The sequence below is a fragment of the Acanthochromis polyacanthus genome, chromosome 14 (genome assembly GCF_021347895.1).
Source record: "Acanthochromis polyacanthus isolate Apoly-LR-REF ecotype Palm Island chromosome 14, KAUST_Apoly_ChrSc, whole genome shotgun sequence".
NCBI lineage: Eukaryota > Metazoa > Chordata > Actinopteri > Pomacentridae > Acanthochromis > Acanthochromis polyacanthus.
The window spans coordinates 10,203,049-10,225,272 of record NC_067126.1 but is presented as its reverse complement, the minus strand read 5'-3'; the positions used below and the strand labels follow the sequence as shown (position 1 = coordinate 10,225,272).

Sequence of the window (22,224 nt, the reverse complement as noted above, 5' to 3'; positions counted from 1 at the left end):
AGTCCTGGCCAAGATAGGCAGCAGCAAGTACAAAGCACAGTTGCTAAAAAGCTACCATAATCACAATAACTTTATTTATATACCACCTATAGTATTTCAAATAATTTTTATACATTTTTATCCCCAATAAGTAAATTACTCAGGTAAAATTCACACAACAAATAACACTATAGGGTCTTTTTAAACTCGTTAGGTCATTTTGTAATGCCAATCTAAATCTTTATTTCCTGGAAGGGTCTTAGATGTGAAAAAATGTTGATTTAACTATTTTATCTTGTTTACATTTATTTAAATTTGTTGCAGAATTTAATATTTGTTTAACTGTAAGGCATTTTGTAACTTCAAGTGGTGCTAAAATACAATAACGAAAAGAGGAAAAAAGAACAACAAAAGCATAAAATGGACTCCCTTAATGACTGTTACACCAATTTTACTTCTCAGAATTAGCATTTACTCTACTGTTGTTATGGTATCTATTATCTGGGCTTAACTCTCTGAACCCTAAAACCTGTCAGTGGGTTTCAAAGGCAGTCGTTGGTGAAAAATAAACAAAATTACAGAATTTATCAGGAATCCTTGAACTGATTTTTTTGAACATTCTAAGGGTCCTTGAGCTAATCATGTGTGACGCGGGGTTATACCAGGAGAAAAAAAAAAGCTTCAAAGTGTGATCGTACATTAAAATCACTTTATTCTACACATCTCACTAAAAATGGCTGAAACAAACAATTCTATGAAAGAAAAGATTCTGCGTTCAACAGTTTTCAGGTGAACTGCAGGCAGTGTTTCCACAGAAAACACCATATAGAACAACAAACTGAAGATTTTCAACTTTCCAGTAATCATGCACTGTAAATTTGGGAAATTGAACTAAATCCAAACTTGAAATGACCACATTTCATCAAAAGCACAAATTTCAATGTGTCAAAAAAAAAAAAAAAAAAAACATTTGCACCTGAATCTGCAAAAAATTAAAAATTCTAGTTCAGGGATTACTCAGCTGACCTGCAGGAAAAAAAGCAAAATATCCATCAACATTTTTTCCAGTACTGACAAGCATGGGCACCATTTCCCCCCCCCCCCCCATGTTCGTACAATAAATAATCAAAGAAATTAAATTTTCATTATTTTTTTATGTTTTTATTTTATGTGCATAGAAAAAAAAATTCTGAGATCTTTTTTCCTTCTACTCATAGTTGTTCTGTTTTCACAGATGTGCAGGATTTTATATTTGAGTGAAAAAATGAGCCCACAGTGAAGAAAAATGAACAAAAAACACCCAAAACCACTTGGAGTTAAACCCAGATCTGCTCATCTTCACCTTTCCTCTCTATTTTCTTCCTGTTTTGCATTTTTCGATCATATCTGCCACCTTGACACACTAACTCACCCTTTCATTCCCTATTGATCCCCCCCTCTTAAAAAACCCATTCCCGTCTGATATCTCGGCCCTTTCCTTCCACTCGAGGCCTTTTACAGCGGCGATAACGAGAATCAGGCTGAGCTTCACTACAAACACGATCACACTGCATTAGGTGACGATATCTGCAGGAGTAATTCACTTTTTTCAATCCTCTCTGCTTTGATTCCCATGAATGCTGATGCCATCTTGGGTAACGTTGACTCACATCGACTCTTTTAGAGGTGAAATAATCTGTTTTCGTCTATTTTGATATTGAAGAAATAAAAAGGGAACCAGTCAGTTATTAGTGCTGTCAGTGAAGCTCTATTTACATAAGTGGACATTCTGGTTATTTGTCTCATTCACTCACCTCCAGGATAATAACACATCAACTGTACAAGGCAGGCCTGTATTACATTGTGGTCATTTAAACCTGACATTCATCAGGAAGTTTTCAGATCCGTTACAATAAGACATCCTATTCATAAACAGAAATACTACAATTACATCATGAAAGTTGGCAAAACAGCACTGTTCATTCTGATAATTTGAGTCTTGTACAACACTGCTATTCCATTTCTATTCAGTTATGATTCCCTTAATGCCGTTTTAATAAGCAGCACCTCTTTGCAATACACCGCCAAAGCTCTATGAGAGAGGTTTGTCTCTAAATAACAAATCAGCGTTGTTCTGACATTAGTGTGAAAACAGTGAAATTAGATCACAGATTGAAATATTCACCCTCCCGGTGCCTTTTTCCTTTGATTAAAATCTACTTTGAGGTTTTCATAGCTCTCCTGCTAATGGTGCAGCATGTTTGGTGTCAGTCAGTCTCAACAACTATGGATCGATGGTCATGAAATTTTGAAAAGAGTTAATGAATTTGGTGGATAAATGTGAAGTTTGAAGTTAAAAATATGGATTCACACATGCAACCTGACTTTAAAGTTCCAATAAAAAGGCTGCAAACCTCCAAAATTAACAGCATTTACGTTTAGGATGCAGGTTTTAGTATACATGAGGATGCATTAGCAGTGCTTTGTTTGATTTAAAATCTAGATATGCCACAAAATCTGTTTAATGCAAGGTATCATGAGGCATAGCACAAACACAGCCAATAAAACCACATGAATGTAACAGAGAGGAAACACTAGATATGACAATGACACAGAAAAAGTTATGTACAGAATAAAATGTATTGGGATTTATTAAAAGAATATTTTATAATTAAAACAATCACACATAGAAATTAGAATAAATGTATATCTATTGCTATGTTTTGTCGCCAGAAGGTGGCGCTGCATGCCACATGACTGTAATAACTCATCTCTAATGAACTCATTCTTAAAGGAGTCAAAAACCAATTCAAGTGAGCATAAAAAAGTTTGGGCAAATTTGGGTACGTTTCTTTTCAGATTTTGCCATCTGGATCATTTTTTCATGATTTGATACTTCAAAAGAGCCTAAAATAAATTAGAACATCAAAAGAGAACTGTGCACCAAGATTAAAAGCATAAAAGCCATTAAATTTAAAAAAAAAACTGATTCAAAAAGATCCCTTTGGGTGTAAGAAATGAAGCCTTAAATCTGCCAGCAGGGGGCGACTCCTCTGGTTTATTGTATAAAAGTCGCTGAGCAAATGATCTTACTTCTTAGTTTTGCTGCTTCAGTAAACATTTTCCTAAAGAGTTTATGGTCTCAATTGCTAGTTTTATGAATCTTTCTACACAGAATGATGTTCATTTTGTAAATTATGGTCACATTTAAGGGAAAACAAATGATAAAGCAGGAGGATGTTCTGAGTAGATCTGTCTAAAGCCACATCTGGTGTCACTAAACTGATCTTATCATTTCAGTTTAGAATAACAGGTTCAATTGACATAAAAATTTAATTATTTTGTCATTTCAATCCATTTTTTCGGGATTTGTCATTTCAAAAAGCCCTAGAATAAATTAGAGAGCTGTGATGCACCTAGATTAAAAGCATGTTTAAAAAAAAAAGTTCAAATGTGTATAAAAAGATGAATGTAGCCTAAAAATGTGAAGCCTTAAACCAACATTCTTTCGAACAGCCAACAGGGGGCGTCCCCTCTGGTTGACTGTATAGAGGTCGATGAGAAAATATGATCCTACTTCTCAGTTGATTTGCTGCTTCAATAAACATTATGCTAATGTGTTTATGGTCTCAATTACTAGTTTCAGGTTTCTATTAACACAGAATGCTGTTTTGTCAATTATGGTCACATTTAGAGGAAAATAAATGATATAACAGGGTATGTTTCGAAACAAGCATCTCTAAAGTCATGTCTTATTTTAAGTCAATTTATTTTATCATTTCAGTATAAAAAACAGGTTTAAGTGACATGAAATTAAATTATTTTGTCATTTCAATCCATTTTTTCAGGCATTGTTACTACAAAAAGGTTCAAAATAAATATATTAGATGTGAGGTATGATGTACCAAGATGAAAAGCTTGTTAAAAAAATTTTATCAAAAAGATTATTGTAGCCTCCATCTTTTCTAAGGGCCACCAGGTGGAGACTCTGGTTCATTGTATAAAAGTCTATGAGAAAATGATTCTAGTTGTTAGTTGATTTGCTGCTTCAGTTTATGGTCTCAATTGCTAGTTTTCTGTCTCTTTGTATAAATAACGATGTTCATTTAGTAAGTTATGGTCACATTTAGAGGAAAATAAATGATAAAGCAGGGTATGTTTCGAAACAAGCATTTCTAAAGTCATGTCTGGTGTCAATAAAAACCCTGAAATTTCAAAGTCAAGGCATCAAAATGAACAAAGCAACAGGTGGTATCACGATCTCTACATCCATCCTTTATACACTGACATCTCTGTTTAGCTTGTTCACCACTGTGCCCAAACACTCCCTCTCAGAGCTGCTGCCATGGTTCTAGTCCACAGCCTTTTAATTTGATGTTAAATATAATGAGTGCATCTCTCTAATACCATCCAGTGAGAGCGCCAAGCCCAGCCATTATCAGGCCTATCATTACATCTGTCCCTGCCTGCCGAGGGGGTTTGGGCACAAAGTGCCGCTGGGGAAAAACACACACCTGAGACACGGTGATGCTTCACCACTAATCTGTGCTGTCAAACATCCTGCAGGCAACAGATACACAAACACAGCAAAAGTGGGTGACGGTGCTCCTGGATGCAGATCGCAGACGCTCTATTTTCTCATTTTCGCATATGCACATGGACAAAATGATGTGGAAAACACGAGAGGAGAGGGTGGGAGGCGACTAATGAAGGACTGCAGGGGGGAACAGAAGTGAGGGATGAGGGGTTGGAGAAGAGAAGCCTGTCAGATAATGTGACACTTAGCTGTTGGGGAGAGACTGAGTGTAATATAACAGTGTGTGACTGGAGCAAATGGGCTCTGCGGCACTCTGAGTATTAAGTGAGATAAGACAGAAGATGGAGGCGAACCATCTTTAAAATAAGAGTCAGTGCGATGCTTCGTCTTCTGAATGAAAGAGATGGAGCTTTTTGTTGTCATTTGATAGCGAAGCCCTGCAATCCAGATAACCTTTCCATTGATTTGGAATCGATTCCCAATAAATCCCTGACCTTTTCACCAAACTGGCAGCTTTAGGACCGAACTGAAGGAGGAGTCACTTTAACAGCAGATTTGTTCGTGTTCTGGGAAAAAAGAGATGTGGCATCACAACAAGTAAAATTTGACATTTTTCTTTTACAATTTGTGGTTTGTTTTAGGGTAAAAAACAAAAACAAAAGGCAACTAAATGTCACACAAAACAAACCATCCCTGCTCCGACTAAATTCTCTCTGGTGGTACTTTCATGGATTAAACATTATTTTTTGGCAGCAGGAGAAAATAATGGAAGATGGCAAACATCCCACTTGTGGATTTTCAACTATACAAGCCATAATACCGATAATCAATCAGTTCAAATAGAAAAAATGTTAAAATCATAAAGATTATGAAAGAAAATATATATACAACTGTCCAAAAACAAAGGGTTTCAAAGAAGACAACAACTTCATTCCTTGATTCATGTCTCACATTATTAGCTTGGTTGCAGAAATGCACATTTTTTAAAATAATGCATTGCAGAGCTTTGATTTTTATCACTTTAATGTAGCTGAAGTGTGCAATACTCAGGAAAATGGTGTCAGACTGGGACTCAATATCAGCAGATTTTAAATATTAAATAACTCAGATCAGGCCGGAGGCTAAAAAACGTTGCTACGTGTCTTTGTAAAATGATTCACACCAGAGTTTAAACCCAGAGTCAGATGTGCCATCGAGCATAAACGGCGGCCATTTGATAAAAACATTCTTATAATTTGTCATTTAAATTTGAAATCGATTAATTATTCAATACAAGTTCTTCTGCAGGAAACCACCAGCTGATAGAAATCACACCGATAAGTGCAGCTGATCTCCTACTATTCTGTTCTCATCCTTTCAAATGACTTAATATGCTGAAACTGCTCTGTTTTTATGTTGATGTACAACTCAATAAGGTGTTTTTGGTCACATGGCTGCAAAAAAAGGGAGCAGAAATCTTGCAGAAGAGGAAGAATCAAATAAACTTTGTGTCATCTATGAGAGAAAAATGTCAAGAAGTCTTCAGAATACTGTTTGCAATCAGGAAAGTTGTAATTATTCTTTCAAGTCAGCTGACGTCGGCCATGTTTGACGCTGTTCGGAGACGAACAAAGAAGCTATGTCAGAACTTATTGTGAAAAGATTGTTTCATCTCCCACGAAGCACACTAAATCTTTTTCAAAGGAGTCAGAAACAAAGTCAAGTAAGCACTGAAGTTTTTAGCTGAATTTGGGTAAGTTTCCTTTCAGATTTTGCCATTTCAATCAGTTTTTCATGACTTGATATGTAAAAAAGGTGCAAAATGAATATGACAATGTTAAATGACAGCACCAACATGAAAAGCATTTAAAAGAAATTAGATAATAAAGGTATATAAAAAGATGAAAGTAGCCTTTGAGTCTAAAAAGTGACCTGTGTTCTTTCTAACGGCCAGCAGGGGATGACTCCTCTGCTTGATTGTACAGTGAGTTCAAGGAGAGAATTAATGGTCTCAGTTGCTTGTTTCAAGTCTCCTTTTATACAAAATGAAGTTCATTTTGTAAATTATGGTCACATGTACAGGCTAACAGATGATAAATCTTGGTTATGTTTCTGGTTATGTTTCCACATCTGGAGTCTAAAAACACTTATTTTATCAATTAAGTATGTCTAAAAAAAATTAAATTGATTTAGAACAAAATGATTTTGTGTGATGCACAAAAAGAAAAAAGCATGTAAAAAAATGTAATTACAAATGGGTATGAAAATAAGAAAAAAAAAGTAAAGTCTCAATTCTCTAACAGCCAGCAGGGGGCGACTCCTCTGGTTGATTGTATAGGAGTCTATGAGAGAATAAAAGTGCTTCTCAGCTGCTACCTCTAAACATTTCCTGATGAATTCATGATCTCAAATGCTAGTTTCAAGTGTCCTTTTATTCAAAATGAAGTAAATTTTGTAGAGAGATTCAAATGATTTGAAATGCTGCAAATGCCACATTATTAAGTTGATTTATAATTCAATTACGCTAATAAGACTACAAGTAGTGTTAAACATTTCATTGACAGATAATGTGCTTTTTTTATCTCAACTAATTGAAAATTGATAACAGCTTTATTGAAATTGCTTCTATAGCTTTGTAAGTATCTGTTTGGATTAAAATTCAGCCTGAGAGAGTGACATGGTGGCAGCTGATCGGTGGTGACCGGTCAGGTCCATGTGACGAGGAGGGCTCCGGCTATAACCTGATTAGGCCCGAGCCAAGACCCACTCAATTAATAGGACCAATTGACTCACGTAGTCCCACACAGCTGCTGCCTTTTCAAGTGAGCGCAGCAGCGAGCTCTGATTGAATTAAGCATGAGGTTTGCAGCGAGGACTCAGTGTTTCCATGCCGTCGCCGGCCGCTCTCCTCCACCTCTACATATTAACCAATTTTAATGAGAACTCGGCGTGAAGCCACCGAGGACGCGGCGGAGAGAAATGAATTCACAGTCAAGCTTAGTCATTTGACAATTTTTTCTTGAGCGTATATGTTCTTTCTGTCATGCTGCTGGGAGGTGTTGGTCTATAAATACTAACCTTCCTCAGTGTGTGATTCAGAAGCTGTGATGTCTGATGTGATGCAGCACGTCAAGCCTATATTAAGGTATGTGAATCCATACGTCGCCTCTTACATGATCAAGGTGGAAACGAATCTCAACTGTGACCTCAATGCTTCTTTAACTGTTAGTTTTTTTCTAACTACTGATGCCTTCAGTCAGTGGATCAGAGCACAACGCCAGCTTTAAATGCACAGAATCGACCTATAAGATGGAAATCTTTGCTGTTATTTGACTCTACAGGGAAGCGGCACCACTTCCACAGCTGATGTTTTTTTTTTTTGTTTTTTTTAAAGACAGTGATGGGGATTTATTATTTTATTATTTACCCAGGAGAAACCACATTGATATTAAGAACGTCTTTTTCAAGGAGTCCTAGCCAAGATAGGCAGCAGCAAATACAAAAACAGAGTTACAAATTTACTCAAAAACGGACAAACGGATCTGGATGAAATTTTCACGGAAGGTCAGAAATTACACAAGGACCACAAGAACGTCTTCAAGACCAACTGATTAGATTTTGGCATGGATGTGGCTTATTGTCTGGATCCACGGATTTGCTAAAGATTTCTGTATCATTGCGAGATAGCGTCACTGTAACTATGACAACAAGTGAACACTACATCAACTGCCTGCTGATAATCACATGATTGTGATCCTACAACTAATCGACTGCTGTGTACTTATCCATCGGAAATGACACAAGGAACAATTGATTAAATTGTGGGGGTGTTTCTGATTCCCATCAATTCCTGCCGCCTGCTACATATTTAGGTAACAGCGATTTACTATCCTTACATAACGTACACATGCGTAAGACACACTTCTGCTCAAGGTCCAAAGTCATTTTCTTTGTGGGTACATCTATATTAAATGGCCACATCCTATAGCACGGTGATCTCTGTGACAAATTTTGTCAAGAGTTCAGTCTTCGGAAATGATACAACAACTGAGCAGCCTTGGCGGAGTACTGAGCTCTCTGAGTGCTTTTACCGTATACGAATATGTATCTTTCTGCTTGCTAAAGCAGGCCATCCCACCTGAGAGCATAACTCGCAGTGGAATGTCGACACTTTCCAATTTGTTATAAATTTCAGAGAAGCAGAAGCATTCATATACAAAAGATCTCAATAATTCAAAAAAGACAAAAAAGACGCTTCTTTGCATTAAAAGAAAAACAACTTGTCTCGAAAATACAAACTTAATTTTAGCCCTAGTTTCTGAGGGAGTCATCAATCACGACACCCAGGTAATTGTAAATGTGAACCACCTCTATTTCATGCATCAAACCACTATTTTTAAGAGCACATTTGGCCAGGAATGAATAATTTTCAGTACTTTTAGAATATTAAAGGTCAGTAAATGGCTAAAAATGGACATCAGTTTTCTAAAACCCAAAGGCTATGTCTTCAAATTGCACTTTGTTAGAAGTTATTAGGACACAAAAGAGAAAAAGCTGAAACTTGCAGGTGCTTGACATTTCAGCTTGACAGACAACTTGATCAATCAATTGATTATTGAAGTAGGTGGTGGTTCATCTTCTGTCAGGTGGCCAATCAATGCGTTGATTAATCATTTACAGGCGTAGAGCAGACACCTTATTAGGCTAATAGAAGGAAACAGCACATTCACCAAAGTCAATACTCTATCTTCCCGTTTTTTTCAACAAAGGCAGTCCAAATCTGCACCAGCCTGATCGGATTATACCTGTGTTTCTTTGCTCCTCATTTAGATACAGACAGATAGATTGCGGACTCTGAGAAGATATTAACTAAATTTGACAAAAACTTCAATTGAACATTACATAGTTTCTACATCAAAACTGTAATGTGCAGGATAGTTGCATCATTAGGGATTGACGTATGTTTTTTCAGGGTCTATACTGATAATTGCCGATATTTGGAACATATATTCAGATATCCATTAAAGCATGTGATACCAGAGATTCACTGACTTCATTAATAACTTAATTATGTGACTATACCAGCAATAGAAGTGACTACACCAGTGCATGATGTGATGCTCTCCTGTGTTTACCGTGCAATCGTTAACAGTTTAGCTGATATTCGCTAACAGTTTTGTCTGCTGTTCTGTTTTCTTAATCTTTCTCTGTTCCATCACTTCTATAGCCCTAAAGCATTATTTCGTTTCCAGATACAGTTCCAGTGTAATCTGTGGCTGCCTTCTAACTTAGCAGCAAGCAGTTAGCATAGACTTAGCCACTGTGAATGCAGCCAATGTCCTGATTTGTGGAGACATCTGTGCTTCTTGTTCAGTTTTAGCTGCTCATGTCTCTGCTACAAAGACGCAGCAGTTAGAACTGACTGTTGAAGTTATTGGGACTTCAGAAAGATGTTATGACACTCCAGATAGCATAAGGCACACAATACCTCTTAATAATAGCATTAGCCAAGCTCCCTCAGCAGAATAAGTTAAAGTTAATGGGCAGTGTCAGTAAACAGCGAAGATATGCATGCTTGCGTAAGACTGCAGTTTTAATGACAACCTCGGCAACACCTGCCATCTCATTTTTGAAAAATACTAAAGTCTGCAAATGCACAAATCTGTCCCTGTCTGCAAACAATAGCTTTCAAAGATTTTTTATTGACGTTTAACTAATTTGACAGTGCAGGATGCTGCTTTAGAACACAGGGGAGATAGGTGGTTCCATCAGAGCCAAAGGAACTCATTTTATTTATCAGCAATTGGTTTGGAAAAATATGGCAACCAATAATTGTGAAAATGCCAAATATCTGCCCCAATACTCAGACAATACCTACTTATCAGTGAAATACGTCACATGCTACACCTTTTTGTGCTGCTTGATACAAAAATAAATCTCACACATGTCTAATTTTCTGTTATGAATCTACAGGAGAAGTCTGTCTGATGTATTTACTCAGATTCTGAGGTGCTTGGATACACCGAGTTGTTTTATTTGCATTTTATTTAAAAGACTCTGAGTTTGTTGACATGAAGCCTCCACATGTGCACAGCAAAATGGAGAGAAAGAAATCAGCTGTATTGAAATATTTCCGCAACAGAAAGGACGATGTTGACCAAAAACAGCACAAGGTGACACGACAAATTCGTTTGACTGTTTAAATCTGCAGCACAAAGCTCTGAATGTCGAGTGTAAAGTTGGATCTGAATGACAGCCAAAGCACAAAAAAACCTAATTTGGATGCTTTTGCCAAAGTTACACCACATGAGAAAGATTCTAAACAGCTTTTTTTTTTTTTTTTTAAAAGCAATTCTTCATTGTGCTCCCCCCCCCAAAAAAAAAAAAAAAAAAATCACACCAATCATTTTAGAACGACTGAAAATTCCTCTATTTTCATATTACAAAGAAAATAAATATCAGAATGTCATATTTTCCAGATTTCACCTTGAATGAGCCGAGGCATTTCAAAGAATCCACGCCGAGTCGCCTCAAACAGCTTCGCGGCCACACAAAGCCGTATAATCAGAAAATGAAGTGCTTTTTAAGTATTGTTCTGGCAGAGACGACAGCTTTTTTTCCAAGTAAATCATGATTGCCATTTGATTCACAACAACAAAAAGGCCTTTCACAAAAAACACACGCTGCAGTATTCACATCACCTCGCCGGCCTTCTCCTCCCCTCTCAAAGCGTGTGATTTAATGAGGAAGCCCATGTCACAGCGTTTTTAAAATATAAGACAAAGAAAACACAGAACTGCATCTTTGTCACAGCCAGAGCTGAAATGGATTTATATTTAGACACCCAGAACAGAAACTCCCCCTTCTCCTTCCACCAGCTCCCACCGCCTGGCCTCCACAACCTCTCATTTCACCCCCATCCTCCTCCGACGAGGAGGAGGAGAAAGAGTCACGATGGATTCTTGACATCCATTCCTGTTAATTACAATGCATGGGCTGCTGGAAATCTGTAATTATTAGCACCTCGGCGAATGGAGAGCCTGTGTTTTAGCTGCTCCGGAGAAAAAAAAATAGCTTCTCCAGATGACGAGGGCTCATCCGCAGAATTTGATCGCTTACATCGTTATGATTTGTGTGCAAACCTTCTTTATGGATAATACACTTGAGAGCGTTTAAAACCTGACATATTTATAGACTTTTATGACAAGAGGTGACTGTGAGGGTTAATACAGCACAGAGGAAGATGGGCAACTGCGATTTCTCTGACAAAAGTTTGGTTTTGTTGGCGATATAATTCCTGGCAGTCAAGCTTCAACTAAATATTCACTGCATAATTAGATTTAAAATGTAAGAAACCACCAAAAAACCAACTCCAACACCTATGGGATGATATGAATTTGGAAAACAACTGACATGACTAGACATAACAAGAGATAATAAATAAGTGTTCTCTTTACAAAATATCACCAAAATGACACTGTTTATCAGACTACGCAACTGTAAAAACAGAAAAATTTGTCAGATGGTCAATTTTATGATTGTCCTTGAACTAATCATGTACGTTGTGTGGCTCCATTGGAAAAATTAACCAAATTCAAGCTTGACATCATGATATTTTGTCAAAAAAAAATCACTTAATTCATCCATGTCTCATTTGAAGATTTGCCAAAAAAATATCCCTTGTTGATAGAAAAAAAGAACAAAAATCGGTTTTGGTTGAACTGTAGGCACTGTTTACACCTGAGAGGGAAGACAAATATGGAAACAAAAACATTTATCAAATGAGATTTTAAACTAATCATGTATGAAATATCTGACAAATCCAAGCTTAGACTTGTTCCATTTCATCAAAATCCTTTCGTTCTTACAAAAATATCAAAATTACCTCATTGTCATTATTTATATTCTGCTAAAAAATATATATATATGCAAATTTGGCATTAATCAATAAAACCGAGAAGCCATGACTGATTCAGCTGCAACCAAAAATTCAGGCGGTTTTCACCTGAACTGCAGGCCATGTTTACACAGAGCAGAGAGGAGACAAGTATCCTATAATTCAACAATTTCATTTGGCAGACGCTTTTATCCAAAGCAACGTTCATCTGAAAGTAGATACAAGCTAAGTGTGGAAACCAATTATAGAAGCCGAGAGGAAAAACATTTATCAAAGCCAGAAATTGTGAAAAAAAAAAAAAAACAACACCAAGAATCAACAGATTTTCAACTTTGTGATACTCCCCAAAGTGAACATGTTTGAAAAATTTGTCAAACCTGAGCTTAGAATCGTGATATTTCATCAAAATCACTTTATTCTACATGTCTAATTTAAACATTTGATGCAAACTAAATTGTTGACTCTGACCAAACTCTGAGAAAAACTATACATTCAGCTTTTGTCAGCACAACCGTGAAGCCACTAGTGACAGAGCTGTGAACCGAGAGCCATGTAGTAAAAATTCACAGTTTTCCAATGAAGTGCAGGCAGTGTTTCCACAGAGCAGCAGAGAGGAGACGACAAAAGGAAATGAGAGGAAAAGAAAACATACTGGATCAATGAAATAAACGCAGCATTTCTCAAAAAGAGGATACACAGGAGTGAGTTGTTGGAAGATTTTCAACTTTCCAATGGTCCTTCCTGTAATCATGTGCAGTAAAGTTGGAAAAACTGACCAAATCCATGTTTGAAATGACGACGTTTCATCAAAATCTCTACATTCTACATGCCGAAAATAAACAGCTTGCACCTGATTTTGCAAAACACTAAAAATTTAGGGATTATTCGGCTGAACTGCAGGTAGTGCCTACCCTGAGCAGAGAAAGTAGAGAGACTGAGATGAAACTAAAACCTACTGGCTCAGTAAAATAAATGCAGCATGACTCAACAACAGTAAACAGAAGAGCAAGTTGGTGGAAGATACATTCAGCATGGTGAAACATTTCTACAGATGATGAGCAGAGTAGAGAGAATCGTGGAAAGATTGAGGCTCAAAATTATTTAAAACTTGTATTAACTGATTGAGAAATTGTCCAAAATGATTCAAAATATATCTAAAAATGATCACAAGAGCAGAATATAACATAGTGGATGAATAAAATAAATGCAGCATGGCTCAAAAACAGTGAGCAGAGGAGCAGGGTGAACATCATACAGTCAGCATGGTGAGGCATCTTTGTAGAGTTCACACGCAGACTAGACATCTAAAAAAAAAAGCTATACATGTTGATTGCACTTTTTCCTCCATGTCTGTAAAATAAATCCTCTTTTTACTGATTTGCGTCATTCTACCTGTGTCATACTGCACAGAAGAGTTCTCTGTACATCTAGTCATGGCTGTGCTGTTTACGTCAAGGTTTAGACTTTATACTGCAGTGAGAAACACCCAGAACCTGCTTGTTGCTCAGAGGATTTTAAAGACGACACCACCAAGTCGCTTTGCTATTCAAAGTGAGGTGATTTAAATGTCCTGCAGACTGTGGCCTTGACTGAAATTTGAGTAATATGTGTGTCACTCCATTGTGAGTGGTGAGTAGGAACTGTTTATTATGGTAGGTAGAGTGACCATCACGTAATGCAATAAGGAAACCACTGAAATACAATAGTAAAGTCAATGCAGTGACTATAAACAGCTGCCTGGTTACAATATAAACTGCAAAAGTTACTGTAGCTTTCATTACTCGGTTCCAAGAAAGTTTCACAAACACACTCTTTGGCTACCACCAGACAGGACTTGAACAACTCATGCAATTTTTTTATATTTAGCCATTATTAGCGTTAAAGGTGGGGTAGGCAGTTTTTATTTGGCATCACTGGGCAGAAAATTCTACAGTAACCTCCTGGTATGTTGTAAATCAAATCTGCTGAGAGGGAACTTGACCTATTTTCCTTTAGTGGACATAAAGTTATGAATACTCACAAACTTTGGTTGTTTGATCCACAAAACCAAAGCGGTTTTTAAACTGGATGACAACCAGTTTAGGTTTACGCTTAAGTACACCTAAGCTAAACTCAGATGCATTTTAAGTCTTTTTGTTCTGGAACCCGTTTTTCGAAAACAGCAGGAGACGTCATTTTATTCTCTTAAAAAAAGAGTCAAACTTAGAGACATATTAACAGAAACAGTTACCAATTAATTGAATAGTTGACAGCTATCGATCAGTTGTTAATAACTGAAAAACGCTGAATGAAATCATGAAAAATGATCACATTTTGTAGTTTGGCATTTTTGTTTTGACTTTTCCTCAAAAAATGCCAAACTGATTATCAGAACTGTTGCCCATTAGTTGACTAATTGACAATTACTCAATTTATAGTCGCAGCTGTATTGAAAATGAACTCCTGATCATAAAAACATTGAAGAAAATCATGAAAAATCACATCTTCTGGTACAAAGATCCAAACTCCAAAGATCATAGTCACACTTCAGGTGATGAGACCACAGAAAGTTTGGTTATTTTGTTTGTGAATTTTCCCTCTTAATAATGGCTCAAACTGACACATTTTTTTAATCAGAATAGTTGATTAGTTGAATTGTTGACAGTTAATTGATCAATTGTCGTAGCTCTGCTGAAAAATAAACTGCTGCTCATGAAATCATTGAAGAAAATCATAAAAGATGCTTATTATATGTTCCCAAAGTCTACAGCAAGTCTATAAATCCAGGAATATTTGTAATTTAGTGTGTTTGTTTTGACTTTTTCCTCTTAAAATGACTCAAACTGATAAATTGATTTTCAAAATAGTTGGCGATTAGTTGAATAATTGACAACTAATCAATTTATAGTTGCGGTTATATTGAAAATAGGCTCCCGATCATAAAAACATTGAAGAAAATCATGAAAAATCACATTTTCTGGTTCAAAAATCAAGGATATTCAATTTATCACTACAAATTCACACTTCAGGAGACTGCACCATTGAAAGTTTGGTTATTGACAATTATGGTTAATCAATTAATCATTGCTGTTCCATTGAAAATGAACTACTGATCAAAAAAACCAGAAGAAAATCATGAAAATCACATTTTCTAGTCCAAAAATCCAAACTCCAAAGATCACATTCACACTTCAGGTGATGAGACCAGAAAAAGTTCAGCTACTTTGCTTGTGACTTTTTCCTCTTAAAAATGACTCAAACTGATAATTTTGTTTTTCCAATAGTTTCTGATTAGTTGAACAGCAGACAACTGATCAATGAATCGCTGCAGCTCTGTGCTGGTCTGAGGACAAGGCTTGTAAACTCTTCGACTGAGATCAGAATCTGCCCCTGATCGACCTGCTTTCCTGCCTGCATCTCTAATCTCTCCCATCCTGCCTCCGCTCAGAGCTGCTCCAGCTCTGGGAGATGCTCACATTAAACTCCAGTCGCCCTGAATAATCACTGCAGACACGACCAAACATGATAGAAGCATCTCTCACCCGCCCACCTACCCAGCATGGAGCCAAACACAACCGGGCTGCTCGTCGCATCTGTTCACAAGACACCCTCGCCAAAAAGAAGAAGAAGAAAAACATGGTCTGAACATTCTGCCTCCGTCTCTGCAGCATCACATCAGCTGCTTAAACAGTGTTGGTGACAGAGGTCAGGATTTCTGTGTGTGTTCATTCATCTGGGCCACACACAACCACTGAACTGGTGAAAACACACAATAGGGGGTGACACAATTGCCACAATGGTGCACAAAAGGCACTGAGGGCAGCCTGAGTCATGAAACTACCACAGGAGGTGATAACACAGCTGGCATTAAAGACAAAAATGATTCAAAAGCATCTATAGCATGGATTTACATGTTTTTGGATGCATTTGGTTGTAAGTTAAACTCATTTTCATTGAGAGAACTGATAAAACGTGAGAATCACTTCAGATGGCTACTTTTAAAGTTGCATCTTATTCCTGTAAGGTCCTATAAAAAGGACATAAAGCTCACAAAGCAGGTGTGTTTTTCCAGTATGATGGTGATGTGGTGGGGAACAGTAGGTGCAGGAGCCAGAAGGAACCATGAGGTGAAGCTGTTGTTTGGTTACTCACGGGTGCCATCGAAGCGGGTGGCGATGGTGTCCAGGAAGGTGTTCTGCGGGGCCAGCAGCCCTCTCATCACCGGCATCCTGCTCCGGGTCGACTGGGTCCTCCTGCCGCGGCGCCCCGGGGCCGCGCTGGACTCCGGCTCAGACCCGAAACTCGGCAGGAAGCGAGAGGTGCCCGGTGCGCATCCCAGCCCCTGGAGAAGCGCACCGATCCGAGATACGCGCGGTGGCTCCACCTTGACACCGCGGGGGTTGTGACCATAATCAACTCAGCGCAGAGCGAGCGGGGCGCCGTGGGGGATGCACCTGTGCACCTTCCGACGGAGGAGGAGGGGGGAAATCTGATTAAAACCAACGCAGAGAGTCCGTGTGTGCGCGCGCGTAAGAGAGAGGTGAGGATGGATGGATGGGTAGACGGTAAGTTTTGGTGCCGACGGTGCGCGCAGTGGATCTTATAAGCTCCTCCTCGGCGCTGCCTCTCTCTGCCGCTCTCTCTCTCTCTGGTTGCGTGGTTATCTTATCCACAACTGAGAACAGATGCAGAGTCACATGACGCCTCTCAGGTCCTGCCAAGCCGTGGTCCCCGTTTCAAAGTGGAGGTGGGAGACAACAAAGAGATGTTTGGAAGCCGGTGGCCTTTTCCTTAATCCTTCATCTGATCCGAGCGCGCTGCGTAAAAATCCAACCAGACATCAGAACCTGTTGGATCTGTCTGGAAAGGTTTTATTTGCCGTTTGCGTAAAAAGGAGCGCAGCGTGATGTTTATTCGTTTATTTTAATTAACAAAAGAAATCTACATTTCTCGTCTCGCAGTGTCTCTAATTTTGCTTATAAAGTCGTTCACTTACATGGAATTAACGGTGTCCTGGTTTAACGCGGGTTTTTTTGGCTCCATGAGAGGACAAAAGAGGAGAAGAAGCGGCTCCTCTGCCTGGTTCTCGGCTCTCCTCAGCACCACATGGACTTTTACGCATCTGAACGCCTCAATATAAATGCATGTTCTGCCATCTAGCGGTCGAACAGCTTTACAATCTCATTTATTCCTGTTGGCATATTAAGACATCAGCGACCTGAGGGCAATGTTTTATATAGTACTGAGTCAAGTCACTATTATTTCTAGACTAAAGTATTTAAAACAATAGAGCCAAAGTGCTTCCAACAAAGAAGTGGAATTTAAAATGTACTGAAGTTTAACTATGAAGGGTTAAGACTCACATGGAAGTCAAAGATCCCACAATATTATTTACTATATAAATTTACCTGATTAATTTAAAGTGTAATAACCTACAATACTATAGATTGGACATTATGAACATCAAAAATCTGAATATTAACACAATAAAACATTAAAAACCAATGCACAAAACATTGAAAACATGAACATTAGTGCACCAAAGTGTCAAAAAAAAAACTGGGTATAAAGGCACAAAAATGTCAAAAAAATGGGTATCAATGCAACAAAACATCTAAAACCTAAAAAATAGTGCAACAAATTTTCAAAAATATGAACATCAATGTACAAAATAATCAAAATCCTGAATATTATTGCACTGAGGCATCGAAAACCTAAATGTTATTGCACCAAACCATTAAACATTTCAATATGGATGCACTGTAATGTTAAAAACCTGCTAATAAAAGCACCAAATCTTTAAAAAGCATGAATACTAATGGCTCAGAATGTGAAAAACCTAAAAAATGAACACACCAAAATGTCAAAAGCATAAAAACAAATGCATAAAACATTGAAAACCTGAATATTAATGTACCAAAATGTCAAAAACCTGGATATCAAAGCACAACAATGTCAAAACTGGAAATATTATTGCACCAAAATATCAAAAAACTGGAATATTAATGCACTGCGGGATCAAAAACATCAATATTAATGCAGTGAGGCATCAAAAACCGAAGAATGTAAGCACCAAAACAACAAAAACCTGGATAGAAGCAAAGCATTATTCTGAGTTGGTCAGATGATGAAGCCATCTCTCCTGTTTCACTGAGGGTGAGATGAGGGTGCACTAACACAGAATACAGTAGGTGGACATCAGTGGCCTGAGAAATCCACTGAATTACCTTTTTTAAAAATGGCAATTCAGTTTGACAAATATGTCAAAACCTGACAATCAATGCACCCAAAATAAAGAAAAATGGAATATTAATGCAGCAAAATTTCACAAACTAGAATTAAAAGCACAAAAATGTCAAAAACCTCAATGTTAATGTACCAAAATGTCAACCGCCTGAGTTGAAGCACAAGCATGCCAAAACCCTGGAAATTATTGCATCAAAATGTTAAAAATCTGGATATAAAGCCATCAAAAAGCTGAATATTAATGCACTAAAATTACAAAAAACCTAAATATAAAAGCACAAAAATGTGATTATTAATGCAACAAAATGTCAAAAACCCTGGATATTAATTCACCAAACAAAGACGATCTGAATTTTAATGCACCAAAATTTCACAAACTGGGATTAAAATGTCAAAAACCTGATTAGGAATGCAATAAACTGTGACTAATGTGGCTTTAAAAGCACAAATGTGTTAAAAAATCTCAATATGAATGTACCAAAATGTCAAAAATGTGACTTGAAAGCACAAAAGCATCAAAAGCTCGATATTTATGCACAAAACATTTAAAAAAAAATGATATGAATGCATAAACTTGGCAAAAATCTGGATATTAACAATCAAAATCTAATCAAAAATATTAAAACTTGAAAATTAGTGCACTGAAATTCCAAAAACCTAGTTATAAAAGCACAAATTATGATCACTAAAGCACCAATGTATCAAATACCTGAATATTAATGTACAAATAACATCAAAACCCTCACTAAGACATCTAAAACCTGCATATATAAGCACAAATATGTCAAACACCTAAATATTAAAGCACGAGATGATCAGAAACCTGAATATTAAAGCACCAGAACTTAAAAGCTGGTACATTTATGCACAAAAACCTTACAATTACTGCACTAAAATGTCTAAAACCTGGATGTAAAAGCACAAATATATCAACCACCTTAATATTAAAGCAACAGAATATCAGAAACCTGAACATTAATGCAACAAAACATCAAAAGCCTGGATATTAATGCAACAAAACACACAAAAAAAATCTTGATCCACCATTAAATATTTCAATGACCTGGATATAAACCACAAATGTGTCTAAAACCTGATTATTAATGCCCCAAAACATGAGAAACCTGAATATTAATACACCAAAACATGAAAAATCAGGACATTTATGCACAAAAACCTTAAAAAACTGCATCAAAACATCTAAAATGTGGCTGTAAAGGCACAAATATGCCAAACACATTCATATTAATGCACCAAAACTTCAAAAACCTGGATGTTAATGCACCAAAATGCCAAAAAAAACTGGACGCTAATGCACAAAAACCTTACAATTACTGCACCAAAACATCTAAAACCTGGATGCAGAGAATAATATGTCAAACACCTTACTATTAAAGTAACAAAAGATCAAATACCTGAACATTAATGCAGCAAAGTGTCAAAAACCTGGAAATTAATGCACAAATACAATAAACCTCTGAATATGCCAAAAAGTCAAAACCTGGACATAAAAGCACAGCTGTGTCAAACAGCTTAATATTAAAGTAACAAAAAAAAGATCAAAAACCTCAACGTTAAAGCTTCAAAACTTCAAAACCCAGGGTATTAAAATGCCAAATCATTACTACGTTTCATTTACTCACAATAAAACATACAACTGAATAAGTTACACATGACAACTGTGCAAAGCGTGTTTGGTATTTAGCAAATAAAATGTATTAAATGCGATAAATGGCCTCAAGACAGAGCCATAAGATGTGAGCACATGACTGAGCTAAAAGGTCTGTAGGTCTGCTGGAGCTGATATATAGATAAAGTTATTGATTTTAAATTTAAAAACTGTATTTAACTTTAAAGCTGTTTGTTCTCGGTGTTAAAAAGAAGCTTACAGAAGCAACACAGCAAAGATTTTCACCTAATTAAGACATGTCAGAAGCCAAATACTGTAAAAAAAAAAAAAAAAAAAAAAAAGCCACCTTAGAACAACTTTCAAGCAAAGCATAGAGGAGAAACTCAACAAACAAACATTCACACACCATTAAATGTCTGTCTGTGGTGATGAAATTGCACAGAGCCACATTTCAGGCCCCATTAAAGGCCGAAACACCCACACCCAGCATGAGAGACGTTTGACTCACCTGTCGTGTGCTTTCCTTCAGCTTCTGATGAGGCTTTCAGTCACCAGAACTCCATAAATCCACTCTCCACTCCTGACAGCTGCATATGTTTCACAAAAAAAAGTAGAACTGTGCTTCATTAGTGGCTCTGGAGGCTCTGCTGGTTGTTTGATTTGAGTGACAGTCCCACAGTGAAGCTTCAGGACGCTAATGAAGAGAATTCTGCTTCACCTGCAGAACTGCACCGCTTTCAAAACTTTCTGATGAGATCAGTTATAGGAAACTGGCAGCTCCTGCAGCAAATCAACCTTCAGTCTGTTATGTTCAAGCAGCAAACTGAGGCAGGAAAATTAACCTGGAAGTAGAAACATCTGCAGTTCCTCCAGGTGGCCACGAGAGGCTCCAACAGTGAGTCTGTCCTCATAGAGTTCCATGTTAAGAAGAGATCAGAAAAACTTTATTGATCGCTCACCGGGGAAACTAAATGCTACAGCAGCTGGACACAGATGAAGCACTGAAGAAGCAGGACAAGAAATCTAAAAGTACAATGACCCTAAAAATGAAGATAAAGTCAAGAGAAGTGATGCATTGACATGGAGATAGCCTGTGTTTTGAACTGATGCTGCAGAAATAAAAGTAAATTGTATTGAACCCACAGCCAAAAGAAAGACCCAGCAGTGGGATTTCTCATGTTGTCCTGAACAAAATAAGGATGCTCTTTATCTAACCGTCATATTTATCTTATGTAGTTCACCTATTAATTATCCGATAAGCTTTATCAACGATTTCAAATTAGAAGTCGTTCAAGATTTTAAGAGTTGAAGCTTACATTAATAAACCTTTTTATATTGTATATGACTTCTTGTGTATCTCTACATGTCTGCAGAAATCAAATGTTGGGAGTTAAATATTAATATTCATAATAATTTTACTTTTATTACACATTATTTCACATTATAGAGTTTACAAGGTGCTTTACAGACAGACAGACAGACAGACAATAAATAAATAAATAAATAAATAAATGAATAGGGCAAAGGGTCAGGCTACACGAAAAACTAAATAGTCCAGAGATGCAATATTGGAAAAATAGAATTAAATCAATGTATGCAAATAGAATGATAAAAGCACACATTAAAATGAAAATAATTAATAGAATAAAAGAAAACAGAGAGCTAAAAGCAATGTTAGAAATAAATACAATAAATAATAAATATAAAAATGTAAAAACATATATAGAATACTTCAAAGAGAGTGAAAACAAATTATATTTTACTGATAAATTTTAGTCTGTTCTGAACAAAATAAGGAGGCTTTAGATTATACATACATCATACATATAAAATAATAAAGAACCAAAAATCACAAAAAGAAAAATAATAAATACAATAAAAAAGGGAACAAAGGTAAAAACAAAACAATAAAACAACAACTACTGTTTTGATTGATTTTAAAATGACTGTTTATTGACTTTTAAATTAACTGTTTTTATTTATAAGTCTTGTTTTATT

General features: G+C 36.8%; 1 protein-coding gene across 1 annotated transcript in view; it reads right to left on the bottom strand.

Annotated features, from left to right (window-relative positions):
- Positions 1-17,443, bottom strand: part of kcnh3 (potassium voltage-gated channel, subfamily H (eag-related), member 3) — a 251,015-nt gene extending 233,572 nt beyond the window's left edge. The window contains exon 1 of the mRNA XM_051959224.1: positions 16,503-17,443. Within this exon, the coding sequence (XP_051815184.1) occupies positions 16,503-16,578 (76 nt within the window). The 5' untranslated portion in view covers positions 16,579-17,443. The remainder of the gene's footprint in view (positions 1-16,502) is intronic.
- Between the last annotated feature and the right edge of the window lie 4,781 nt (positions 17,444-22,224).